Genomic DNA, 12,951 nt, shown 5'->3' on the forward strand with positions numbered 1-12,951 from the left:
TGGGCGAATTTCTGTTCAGTGTTTTGCAGAGAAGCAAAACGATCTTTGAAAAAAAAAAACAGTTGAGAAGAAGTTAAAGGGGTAGTACGAAAGTCAAATACGTTTTAATCTAAATCACTACATATTTTGTGCTGTAATCTGATCTAATTTCTAATATGCTTGAATTAAAAATTCTCTACAGTTCCCACACTACACTAACTGCTATTGCTTTTTTCCCTACATCCTGTGTGATGTATCTGTCCAAGTCATTACCAAGTCTGAGTGAAGTAATTACCAAAGTAATCACCACACTCACAACTAGCACACACCATAAGATTCAGATAACAGATTACTCCTGCTGTACCGTGTCTTACACACTAAGTGTATACCTACACCCTGAATACTAAATAAGTGGAGAACTACTATGTAATGCATCAACGTAACATTTCACCAAGTTACAATTACTTCTCTACCAGACTCGTTTAGTTCAGTGTTTGCAATTGCTGAACTCCTTGCTGGCCATTGCTGATAGCCTGCAACCACAGACAATAATCTAGACAACAAGCAGTAAACTGTAAGAATGGAGCACTTTTTTAATAATTGTATTTACAAGCACTTTGCAGTTTTACACTTTAAAGAACTTGAAAACAATAAAAAATAAATCTTCCATTTCATAGGGAAATACTTACTGTATCAGCTTATCACCACCATCATTACAAGTACAAATGTCTTCATATTGATAGTGTAAGCCGAAGTGATAAAACTAAAAGCTTCAGAGATAAAGTTAGCAAGCAATACTTTGACTTTAAGGGTAACCGTTTCTAAATACAGATGCTACAATGTTCTAGTCATTAACTCACAGACTTATTTTCAGCCCAGTCACTTTTGTTTTATTATATTTACGTTTTAATAGTTGTAGTTGCATTTCGTAAAATAAATGTGTTAATGATTTTCAATGTATGTTTTTTTCCACCACCAGGAACACAGGGAAGGCTATATAACATCTATTCCCCAAGAGGTGTGTGGATCTTATATAAAAATTATTGAAGAAGTACTTGGATCACCTCCAGAGTTGGACCTACTGAAGTTAATCGTCAGTTTTTTATTGGCAGTCCATCCACCAACAAACACTTTTGTTTGTCATAATCCCAATAATTTTTTATTTTCCTTACACATAGGTGAGTTGCCATCTTTTTCTAGGTTGTTTTACTTCAATTTTGGGTAACCACTTGCTTTTTCTGTGAAAAATAGCATATGTTTTCTCGACCCATTATAGCAACTTATTCTTAAAACATTTTCATTTGATGTACTAAAAAGTTTGCTACTTCTCTTTATGAAAAGAAAGCCAAAAAAAGACCATTTAATATACAGCTCTGGCAAAAATTAAGAGACCATTGCAAAATTTTCAGTTTGTCTGATTTTTCTCTTTATAGGTATATTTTTAGTAAAATGTAAATTGTTCTTTTATTCTATAAACTACTGACAACATGTCTCCAAATTTCCAAGCAATAAATTTTGTATTTATTTACTGAAAATGAGAAGTGGTCAAAATAGCAAAAAAAAATGCATTGCTTGCAGACCTCAAATAATGCAAAAAAAAAAAAAAAAACAACAACAAGTTTATAATCATTTAGAAACAACAATACTAATGTTTTAACTCAGGAAGATTTCAGAAATCAATATTTTGTGGAATAGCCATGATTTTTAATCACAGCTTTCATGCGTCTCGGCATGATTTCCTCCAGTATATTTATATATATATATATATATATATATATATAGTTTTGGGGATATATTACTGTGAATGTTGAGAATTTCTTAATTTTACTTTTGACCTTTTTTTATTTTAAATAGTAATTTTGTTATTTGTCTCTCGTCAGATGATAAGATATTTCAAGAGAAACTTAAATCTGTAATAAGTCAAAGACATTCTTCACTTGGAGGGCAATCTTCAATCAGTACGGTGTTTTCAACAAAAGGTCAGTTAGAATTTCATATAGCGATAGACTGCAGACTTCAACTCCAAGCCTGGACAACCCCTTAAATTAGATGCTTACCCAATAATTAATTGGTGATTCCATTTTTTTGAGGTCAGGAAGAAAAATTTTCTTCCTTAGAAGGCAAAAGAATAGGGCTTCAAAATAAGTCATTTTGTTCACAAAGAGTCTTGCTATTGCAAAAAAATGATCTGGAGCTACCCTAAGGAAAGCTAAGCTTTACTCAACTCCCAATAATATCAGAGAGTCCTGTTTTTGAAGCCAACATTTTTTATTCAACAGACTAATATTTTCATCATTTGTCTTTTTACAGCCAACACAGATTATATAGAATGACATCTGGAAGTAGCTCACTAAGATCATTGTATTAAAAAGAACTGGCTGATTTGTTGTGCTTTATTTGAAGATATGAAAATATAGAGATCTGTTGTGGAATATACAGTTATGGACAAATGTTTTGCTTATGACAAAAGTTTAGATTTTTGCTTATTTTGCTGCTTCAGTTAGTTTTTATAGTAGCAATTTGCATTAATTTTAGATTGTCTAATTACAAAACTTCTACTTCCGCTGATTTTCCGCCATGCCACAAACTGAACGGATTACATAATTTCTGTAATATTCTTTTTCGTTTAGGAGAAAATGATGATGAGGACAAGGCAGCCAATATCACGCTGTCATGGGCTGGTGCTTGAAATAATTGTCCTTTTTTGCTAACCATGATTAGAAAACAGTCATCATTGCTTTTCACCAAAAGGGCTTTATTGTCAAAGACATTGCTGCTTATAAGGCTGGTTTCACACTTGCGTTTTCATCTGCATGCGTTTTTAACGCGTTTTAAACGCATGCAAAAACGCATGTAAACACATGTCAACGCTGCGTTTTTTTTGCCGCATGCGTTAACGCATGCTTCTACAAAAACGCAGCGTTTACACGCGTTTACATGCGTTTTTGCATGCGTTTGCGTTTTTTTTTTGCACAAGTCCAAAAATATCACAGGAGCCAAAAAAAGATATTGTGACACCACCAATGGGAATAGAGAGGGCGTATATGATGGGCTCTCTATATATAGACCCTAGGGCTACTGAAATGTTAACTGCTTGCTACAGTTTCCTGTGTCATGATGGATCTTAGCATGGAGAGCTTTTATTTCAACCTGGATTTCAGCTTCAAGATTTTTCTGTCCTGTGCTTTTGCTTGGGAGCAAGACCGAAACCGCGAAAGATAGATAAGGAAACAACGTCGGCGTTTTTGGAGGCACCCCATAATAGAAGTGCGTGAGAGCCGTGGAACCTATCACACGCTCTATGCCAAGCTGAATGCCAACCCAGAGAAGTTCCAGGAGTACACGAGAATGTCACAAGCATCGTTCCGGGATTTGCTGTCTTGTGTCCAAGGAGTCATACGGCGCCAGGACACCCAGCTCCGTAGAGCGATACCACCCGAGGAACGTCTGCTGGTGACATTAAGGTACGTTCAAAATCTAAACCAATGACAGTCCTTTTTTTTTATTCTGACATTTTTTGTTATGTTTTCTTCTTTTTTTTTTTTTTTAAACCACACCATAAAAAGACTAGATTGTAATGTTTTTTTTGTGTTTTTCTTCTAGATTTCTTGCGACAGGGGAGAGTTTATCTTCCCTCCACTTCCAATACTGGCTTGGAATATCCACCCTCTCCGGAATAGTTGTGGACACCTGTCGGGCTTTATGGAACGTACTACGTGAGGAGTTTATACCAGTACCCACCGTGGACAGGTGGCGTGAAATTGCAGATAAATTTTTGAATGTGTGTGATTTCCCCAACTGTTTAGGGGCGGTGGATGGAAAGCACATCCGCATTATCAAACCTGCCAGAACCGGATCGGAGTTTTTCAACTACAAAAAATATTTTTCTGTAGTGCTCATGGCAATAGCTGATGCGGACTGTCGCTTCATCGCCGTGGACATTGGAGCTTTTGGCCATGGCGATGATTCCCAGACTTTCAAGAGCTCTGATATGGGCCGTCGTGTGTATGGCAACAATTTTAATTTTCCTCCTCCACAGCCTCTCCCCAACACTCAAGGCCCACCGCTGCCATTTGTTATGGTTGGGGATGAGGCCTTCCAGATGTGTGAAAATCTACTGAAGCCATATTCCAGTCGGGACTTGGACCACACCAGAAGGATCTTCAACTACAGACTGACCAGGGCCCGGAAAACAGTAGAGTGTACCTTTGGCATTCTGGTTGCTAAATGGCGCATTCTTGCAACCGCCATAAATCTAAAAGTGGAAACAGTTGACGAGGTGGTCAAAGCCTGTGTGGTTCTCCACAATTACATAATTACTAAGGAGCGACCCCACATTGAACTGGATGAACCAGTTGCACACCCACTGCCTGATTTTCAGCATCACCCGCTGCGGTCAACTGCAGCCGTTGGTCTCATGCAGGACCAATTTGCGGCCTATTTTGTATCAGATATTGGACGTGTGTCATGGCAGGACAATGTTGTATAAATGTCCTGTTGTATCTTTATCTTTAACAGTAATTTTTTCCATCATACATGACGGCACCACGAGAGAGGGGATCCGCCCATCAAGGACAGGAAACCTTCAAGATAAAAGGGGCGGCTCCTCTCTCCACATCAGTTGGTTTCCTGTCCTTGACGGGGAACCCTCAAGATGGAAGTCGTCTGAAGACAGAAGAGGATGCCGGGGCCTGGGTCGGGTGGATTTGGGCAGGCGCTGTCTGCTGCACCCGTCACCAGGTACCCGTAGTCGCCTCGGGGGTCAATGTATATCATGCCCCCCCTGAGCGAAGCATGGCCACAGCCTGCGAGGCGAACGCCCGGGTGAAGATACTCCATGGGGGCCGCAGGCGCGTTCCCCCCCCTGTCGAGCAGAAATCCTGCCTGTCCACGGGGGTCACTTTATGGTGCCCCCCCTGTTGACCAAAGGTGGCCATGCAGCCCGTGAGGCACATCGGTGCCCGGGCGAGGTAAGCTCCTCGGAGGTTTGGTGCCCTCCCTGTCGAGTGCAGGTCTCCCCCCTTCCCCCTCCTCCTTGACGGTACCTGAGGCAGAGGTTTGAAGCAGAGTCTTGTGAGTGAAGAGGCACTGCCTGACGTTGTGGCGTGGATACTCCCGGAAGTCCCTCCAGCTGACACCAGGTATCCGGGGAGGTATGGGCGCAGCAGGGGGGGGACAGATTCTTCGGCACGCACCGCAGGCAGAGCCGGGTGCGCGCCTGGAGGTAAAGCGCTGAAGCCGGCGGCAGCGGGAACCCTCGTGCAGGAGCATGGCGCCGGGGGGACCCAAAAAGGCGGCGCGCACCGGAAGTGGTGACCGGGTGCGCGCATGGAGCATAATACAGCGGCGTGCATCGGTAGTGAGGCCGGGTGCGCGCGTGCTGCTCTGCCAGGCAGGATCAACCAGGTAAATGGGGGATATGAAAGCGCGCACCGGAAGTAAGGTCCGGATGCGCGCGCACTGCTCAGACAGAGGCAGGATCAACCAGGTAAATGGTGGATATTAAAGCGCGCACCGGATGTGGTTGCCAGGTGCGCGCTTGGACATATGCATATAGCGCAAGGTCGCGCTGACAGCTGACAGGCGTAGGATCAACCAGGTAGTTGATTGTTTCACGTGCACCGGAAGTGGTGCAGGCACGATCAGCCAGGTAATCATTCATGATTAATGAAGCGACCAATGGTAGCAGGATCAACCAGGTGATTCATTAAAAAAAAAAAAGAAGAAGAGTGAATCTATTTAAACAAGCCAGCTGCGCTGCCCTGTGTCACTAAACCAGGCAGGTTGAAGGTGACTACTCTTGTTGCGTGCGGGTGCGTATAATGGAGAGTTTCTCGCCAGAGCATGTGATGCCACAGCAGGAGGTGCAGGAGAGGCGGTCTCGCTCAAGCGAAAAGAGCCAGACCCGCCATGGCAGCAGCAGAAGCCGCTCGGACAATATACGGCATACCAAGGAGGGATCCCTAGTCTCATTGGGAGACACGGAGAAGACCAGCCAACCTCCGGATCCGGTTCCTGTACTTTGAAAACGTCCGAGTGGTGAGTGAACTACGAGAAAGTCCAGTACGCTAATGCCTGTTCTTTTCTCTTCTCTTATCTCCGTCTCTCCCCTCTTTTCTTACATACATTGCGGGGTGGAGTATAGGAGGTCACCAAAAAATATAAAACGAAGACTAAAAATAGAGAATGTCCCTTATGTAAAAAGCCCTTAATATCATCTTGGGGTAAAAAACTGTGTCAGGACTGTATTAACCAGACTGTGGCGGAGGAAACACCCTCCTTTACGGACAGCTTAAGATCTCTGATCCAGTCCGAAGTCTCCAAATCCGTAAGAGCATTACAGACACCTGACACAGATGCCAGATCTAGGGACAGATCCAGCCCCTCTATAGCATCCCAAAGGGATTCCTCGGGGTCAGAGCAGGATTCTGATACGGCCCGCTCTTCTGATAGTAGCTCTGAGGAGGAAGACACCTTTCCAGCAGAGGCTACAGATAAACTTATTAAAGCTGTTCGCTCTACCATGGGGCTGGTAGAGGAGAAGGCCAAAAAGACAGCCCAGGAACTCATGTTCAGTGGCCTACAAAAGAAGAAATGGAGATCATTCCCTGTTAATGATCAAATTCAAGAACTAATCAAAAGGGAATGGCAAAGGCCGGAAAAGAGGTCCCAGATAACTACCTCCCTTAAAAGACGGTATCCCTTTGAAGAGGAAGCATCCTCATCTTGGGACAGAGCCCCAAAAATCGATGTGGCGGTCTCAAAAGTGGCCAGGAAGTCCTCCCTGCCGTTCGAGGACCTAGGTTCTTTAAAAGAACCTCTGGACAGGAAGGTGGACAGTTCCCTGAAGACAGCTTGGGAAGCCTCAGCGGGAGCACTAAGGCCAGCTATCGCGGCCACTTGTGTCGCCAGATCCCTTAAGATCTGGATAGACAACCTGGAGGAACAGGTGGAGCAAAAAGCTCCCAGGGAAGCTATTCTAGAGTCACTTCCAACTATGAGGGCAGCGGCTATGTTTCTGGCTGAAGCATCAGCAGACTCTGCTAGGCTGGCAGCAAAATCAGCAGCATTAGCTAACACTGGATGCCGTGCCGTATGGCTCAAATGCTGGCCAGGGGACACTCAGGCCAAAATGAAGCTTTGTTCTTTGCCTTGTGAGGGAAACTTCCTGTTCGGACCGGCATTAGATGAGGTACTGGAGAAGGCCGGTGATAAAAAGAAGAACTTCCCAAGACAGCCGTTTCAGCCCTTTCGTCGCACCTTTCGGAGAGGCCAAAAGTTCCGAAGGCAGCAATACAGAGACCGGGACAGGAGCAACCTGGACAAGCGACCCAGGGGAGGAAAGGGCTTCTACTTCGGCAAGTCCCCCAGAGACACCAAAAAACCCTCCCAGTGACGGTCCTTCTCAGGTGGGAGGGAGGCTCTCTCACTTCCTTCCAGCCTGGGAGAGGATCTCCTCCAGCATATGGATCAGGCCTAAAGCTAAAATTTCATCACTGGCCTCCAAGAAGGTATATGCAGACCCCAGTACAGTCCTCCCAAGAGAAGCAAGACAGTCTGGAGGGGGAAGTAACATCACTCCTAGACAAGCACGTCTTGGAAGAAGTTCCTATAGACGAAAGGAGGGAAGGATTTTATTCCCCTCTTTTTCTCATAAAAAAACCGGACAACTCTTGGAGGACAATTATAAATCTAAAAGGCCTCAACAAATTTCTTGTAATACCATCGTTCAAGATGGAGACCATAAAATCTGCGGTGAAACTTCTCTATCCCCAGTGCTACATGTCCGTCCTCGACCTCAAGGACGCTTATTATCACGTCCCAATCAGACAGCAAGATCGTCAGTTCCTCAGAGTGGCAGTTCAGATGGGGTCCCAGCTGCGTCACTTCCAGTACAGGGCTCTGCCCTTTGGGATAGCAACCGCCCCACGCGTATTTACGAAGCTGATTGCAGAGGTCACAGCACATCTCAGGGAAAAGGACACTCTATTAATTCCCTACTTGGACGACTTCCTGATAGTGGGAAAGAACTTTTCTCACTGTCAGGAGCAGGTCAGGATAGTGATGGACACTCTTCAGACACTGGGATGGCAACTAAATCTCAAGAAGTCCAAGTTAGAGCCGGCAATGGTCCAGAATTTCCTGGGGATAACGGTGGACTCCGTGACACAGGAGTGCCGCTTCCCAGAAGAAAAAGAGGAAAAAATCAAACAGATGATTATGGCCACATTAAAAAAGCCGGAAATGACCTTGAGAAGGGCCATGTCGGTGTTAGGGTCCCTAACCTCCTGCATACCGGCAGTAAAATGGGCCCAGTTCCATGCAAGAGAACTGCAATGGTGTGTGCTGCACAACGACCGAGAACTTCAGGGACAGTTAGAGCAGAAGCTCACTCTCCCACTCTCTGTGCTCCAATCTCTCAGATGGTGGTTACAGATAGAGTCATCCCCCAGAGGAGTTCCCTGGACATTCACAGCCTCCATGGTAATCACAACGGACGCCAGTCCATGGGGATGGGGAGCTCACTCAGACACACTATGGGTCCAAGACCCCTGGGCTCAAGAGGAGAAAGATCTATCCTCAAACGAGTGGGAGCTCCTAGCAATAGAAAGGGCGCTAGAGAGATTACTTCCACACTTGGCAGGGCATCATGTGAGAGTCCTATCGGACAACCGAACAGCGGTCGCATACGTGAACCACCAGGGAGGCACCCGCTCTCGGGCACTGATGCACATAACCACAAGACTCATGTCTCTAGCCGAAAAGCACTTCCTGTCATTATCGGCCCTGCATATCCGAGGTGTGGACAACATAAAGGCAGACTTTCTAAGCAGGAACCACTTGAGGCAAGGGGAATGGTCCCTAAAAAAGTCCGTTTTTCAACGGATAGTGCACATGTGGGGAAAACCCAGGGTGGACCTCTTTGCCTCAAAAGTCAACAAGAAAGTCCAAAAATTCTGCTCCCTGAACCCTACAGACAGGCCGTTGGCAGTAGACGCCTTCAGCATAAAATGGACATCTGGACTCCTGTATGCCTTCCCACCGATATGTCTAATCCCAGTGGTTCTGAGGAAGATCAGGGAAGACAAGGCCAGAGTGATCGTGATAGCGCCCTTCTGGCCGAAAAGACCGTGGTTCTACTGGCTGAGAGTGATGTCAGTGACGGACCCGTGGGTTCTCCCGGAAGACCAGGACCTTCTAACTCAGGGTCCCTTCAACCACCCGCAGAACTCCGGGCTTCATTTGACAGCCTGGCATTTGAGCGGTCGTTACTAGAGAAAGAAGGGTTCTCAGCTGGGTTAATATCCACCTTGCTCAGCAGCAGAAAACCAGTAACGACCAAGATCTATGGAAGGATATGGAAGAAATTCCTGTCCAGCTCAGGGCCAGTACGGGAAGGGGAGGTCCCGATAGTGGCAATACTGGAGTTCCTGCAGAAGGGCTTAGATCTGGGGTTAGCTGTTAGTACCCTCAAAGTACACATTTCAGCCTTAGCAGCCCTATTCAACTGTGACCTGGCAAGTAATAGGTGGGTGGTGAGATTTATCAGAGCCTGTAGTAGAGCTGACTCTGTCCCATCTCCTACTCCTCCACCATGGGATCTAAATCTAGTGTTAACTGCCCTGACGGAAAGCCCCTTTGAGCCGTTAAATACAACTTCTGATAAAATACTAACATTAAAAACAGCTTTGTTAGTGGCACTTACGTCGGCCCGTAGTGTGGGGGATTTACACGCGTTGTCAGCTGACCCCCCTTACACACAAATTATGGACGATAGGGTTGTATTAAAATTAGATCCGGCATATCTGCCCAAAGTGGTATCGAGATTCCATAGAGCTCAGGATATAACCCTACCCTCTTTCTGTCCCAATCCCAGTAACAAAAAAGAGGAGAGACTCCATTGCCTAGACGTTAGAAGATGTATCCTACAGTATCTAGAGGTGACTAAATCCTGGAGGAAACAGAGGGCTTTATTTGTTTCATTCCAGGGGTCAAGGAAGGGCCTTAAAGCCTCAAAACAGACTATAGCTAGATGGGTGAGAGAGGCCATTATTCTAGCATATAGTAGTGCAGGCAGGGTTGTTCCACAGGGTCTGAAAGCCCACTCCACGAGGGCCATGGCGACGTCGTGGGCGGAGAGAGCAGATGCTACCATCGACCAAATCTGTAAGGCGGCCACTTGGTCCTCTCCGTCTACATTTTTTAAACATTATAGGCTAGACCTATCTGCTACCTCTGATCTCACTTTTGGGAGAAGAGTGTTACAAGCAGTGATCCCTCCCTAGAAGAGAATACAAATCTCTGTAACTCTCTCGTGGTGCCGTCATGTATGATGGAAAGACACGGGTATTACATACCTGGTAATGTGTTTTTTCATGAGACATGACGGCACCCTTATATTCCCACCCTTTTGATCACGTCATTAGTTGGGTGCATTATTAGCATTATTTGTATTATACACTCCCTGGGGTAACGGTGAATAGAACCGTATAGGATGTATTATTTATGTGTACACTAACCAGCGGAGTTCCTCTCGTACTCTGTAAAACAACTGATGTGGAGAGAGGAGCCGCCCCTTTTATCTTGAAGGTTTCCTGTCCTTGATGGGCAGATCCCCTCTCTCGTGGTGCCGTCATGTCTCATGAAAAAACACATTACCAGGTATGTAATACCCGTGTTTCTACAATGAAAAAAAAATTTCAAATAAATAAACTTTAGTGTTGGTTGTGTTAACCGTGTCTCCTATCTTTTTCCTCTCCAAACCAAGGTTGCCCAAAAACAGCCAGTACATATGTATGTAATTTCATTTTTTGTAATCCAAAACCAGGAGTGGGTATCCGTATATCCAGGTATCCGTATATGCTGCCATGTATATGCCGTTTAGAAGTACAGATAGATAAGCGAGAAGTACAGATAGATAAGCGCGTATGCAAAATACAATTGTATTTTGCATACGCGCATATCTATCTGTACTTCTAAACAGCATATGCATGGCAGCATATACGGATATTTCTATACAATGGGATTGAGTCTGGTCTCTTTTTCGGATCATATTTTCCATTTCCGCATTTTTGGTGGCTTTTTCTGGGAGTGCCGTTATATCCATAGGTGAATTGTCTCCGTTTTTTGTTAAAAGCCTCCTCTGAATCATAAATCTGTCAGATGACATTTTGTCTTATATACACCATACCATATCATACTTCATAGGGAGGACATGATGTATTGTTCTCTCTATTCCCTTGTTCTCTCGTTATGTGTCTTTGTTTTTCTATTGATTTATTCTTATATATATTTCAGAAGGACATCTCTTGAGAAAGGCTCTTTAACCGAAACATTGAGAGAAAAGAAATTGTATATGTCCTAATAAAGTGTACAGAACGACCTCCCTTTTTTTGGAAATCCTATTATGTGCCATTCATTGTTGATAAATAAAACATACAAATTATTTTTGGACTTGTAGTGTGCCGGAGTTTTCCTCATATATATTACTGTTTTCTCCTGAGCACCTCCTATTGCAGTGAGCACCTTCCTCATTGTGGTAAAACTGACAATACAGACACATCGGTAGGTGAAGGGGGAGGAATACTAAGTGTTTTTTTTTTTACTGAGTTTTTGTTTGGGTTTGCCTGGTAGGGGGACGTCTTGGTGGGCTCATATGCTGTAGCGTGGTGGCGGGAGACACGTCAGGGTCTGGCTGCACTGTGTCAAAGTCCATTGCGCTTGACGATCACTCGGCCTCACCAGAATCCTGCTGCGTCGTGGTGGGGGGGAACAAAAAGCCCTGCCAGGGTCCTGCAGCATCGCTGGGGGGTAACATAAACCCTTGCCAGTGTCCTGCTGCATCGTTGGGGGGGGAACATAAAGCCCTGCCAGGGTCCAGCTGCATCGTGGTGGGGCCGGCCCGATAAGCCATGCCTGGGTCCTGCTGCATGGGGGGGGGGGGTCCTGACCGGAAGGCCATGCCTGGGTCCTGCTGCATGGGGGGAATCCTGCCCGATAGGCCATGCCTGGGTCCTGCCGCATGGGGGGGGTCCTGCCCGGAGAGCCATGCCTGGGTCCTGCTGCATGGGGGGGATCCTGCCCGGAAAGCCATGCCTGGGTCCTACTGCATGGGGGGGTCCTGCCCGGAAAGCCACGCCTGGGTCCTGCTGCATGGGGGGGGGGGGGGTCCTGCCCGGAAAGCCATGCCTGGGTCCTGCTGCATCGGGGGGGCTAGCCCGGAAAGCCAAGCCTGGGTCCTGCTGCATCGGAGGGGGGGTCCGGCCCAGAAAGCCACGCCAGGGTCCTGCTGCATCGGGGGGGTCCGGCCCGGAAAGCCACGCCAGAGTCCTGCGGCCTCGTGGTGTCAGTGGAGGAGGTCCAAGCCGGAGCAGCGGTTGTCACAGTGATGGCGGTGGGATGTCCAACAGCACTGGTAATGGTGTTGCCGCTGTAGTGAAGTCCACCTGTGGAAGGAATTGAGGTGGCCGTGCAGTGGTATGCAGCAGAGGTAGGAAGGGATGTTAATCATGACAGTGACGGCACAGTTGGATATGCCGCCACTGTCTGCTGTAAATTGCGACTCTGCTGCATAGCCTGCACAAAAGCAGCATTGCAGGCCTGCATCACACTGAGCTGGAGATCAGGGCTAAGGTGTTCCGACATTCCCTGCTCAATTTTGTTGAAAAAATGATGAGCTGGCCTCTGGAGGTCGGCTTTAACTTGATCAAGGCTTTTGGTGACATCCTGGATACGGCAATTTAACAGGTTATGAAACACATCCATTCGGTCACCTAAAGCCTTGATTGCTTCGTGTAAAACCGAGATCAAGTGCAAAAACTCGGGCATGAGTGACCTGTCCGAAGCCCTCTGTCACTGTCGGGATGTGCCCGCAAAAAAGGGTGCAGTGGAAGAGGACTGCGAAAGGGGAATACCTGATGGGCCAGCTTCCTGGTCTCCAGTTAGTGTGGAAGGCCCACCTGCTGCTGCGCT

The 12,951-nt window shown here is 46.2% G+C and overlaps 1 protein-coding gene across 2 annotated transcripts in view; it reads left to right on the forward strand.

Annotated features, from left to right (window-relative positions):
* LYST (lysosomal trafficking regulator) overlaps positions 1-12,951 on the forward strand; it is a 604,516-nt gene that overhangs the window by 277,975 nt on the left and 313,590 nt on the right. For both annotated transcript variants that reach the window (XM_069769439.1, XM_069769441.1), the window contains exons 20-21: positions 959-1,157; positions 1,860-1,958. In XM_069769439.1, coding sequence (XP_069625540.1) covers positions 959-1,157; positions 1,860-1,958 — 298 coding nt within the window. The remainder of the gene's footprint in view (positions 1-958; positions 1,158-1,859; positions 1,959-12,951) is intronic.

Source organism: Ranitomeya imitator, chromosome 5, assembly GCF_032444005.1.
Source record: "Ranitomeya imitator isolate aRanImi1 chromosome 5, aRanImi1.pri, whole genome shotgun sequence".
NCBI classification, from domain to species: Eukaryota; Metazoa; Chordata; class Amphibia; order Anura; family Dendrobatidae; genus Ranitomeya; species Ranitomeya imitator.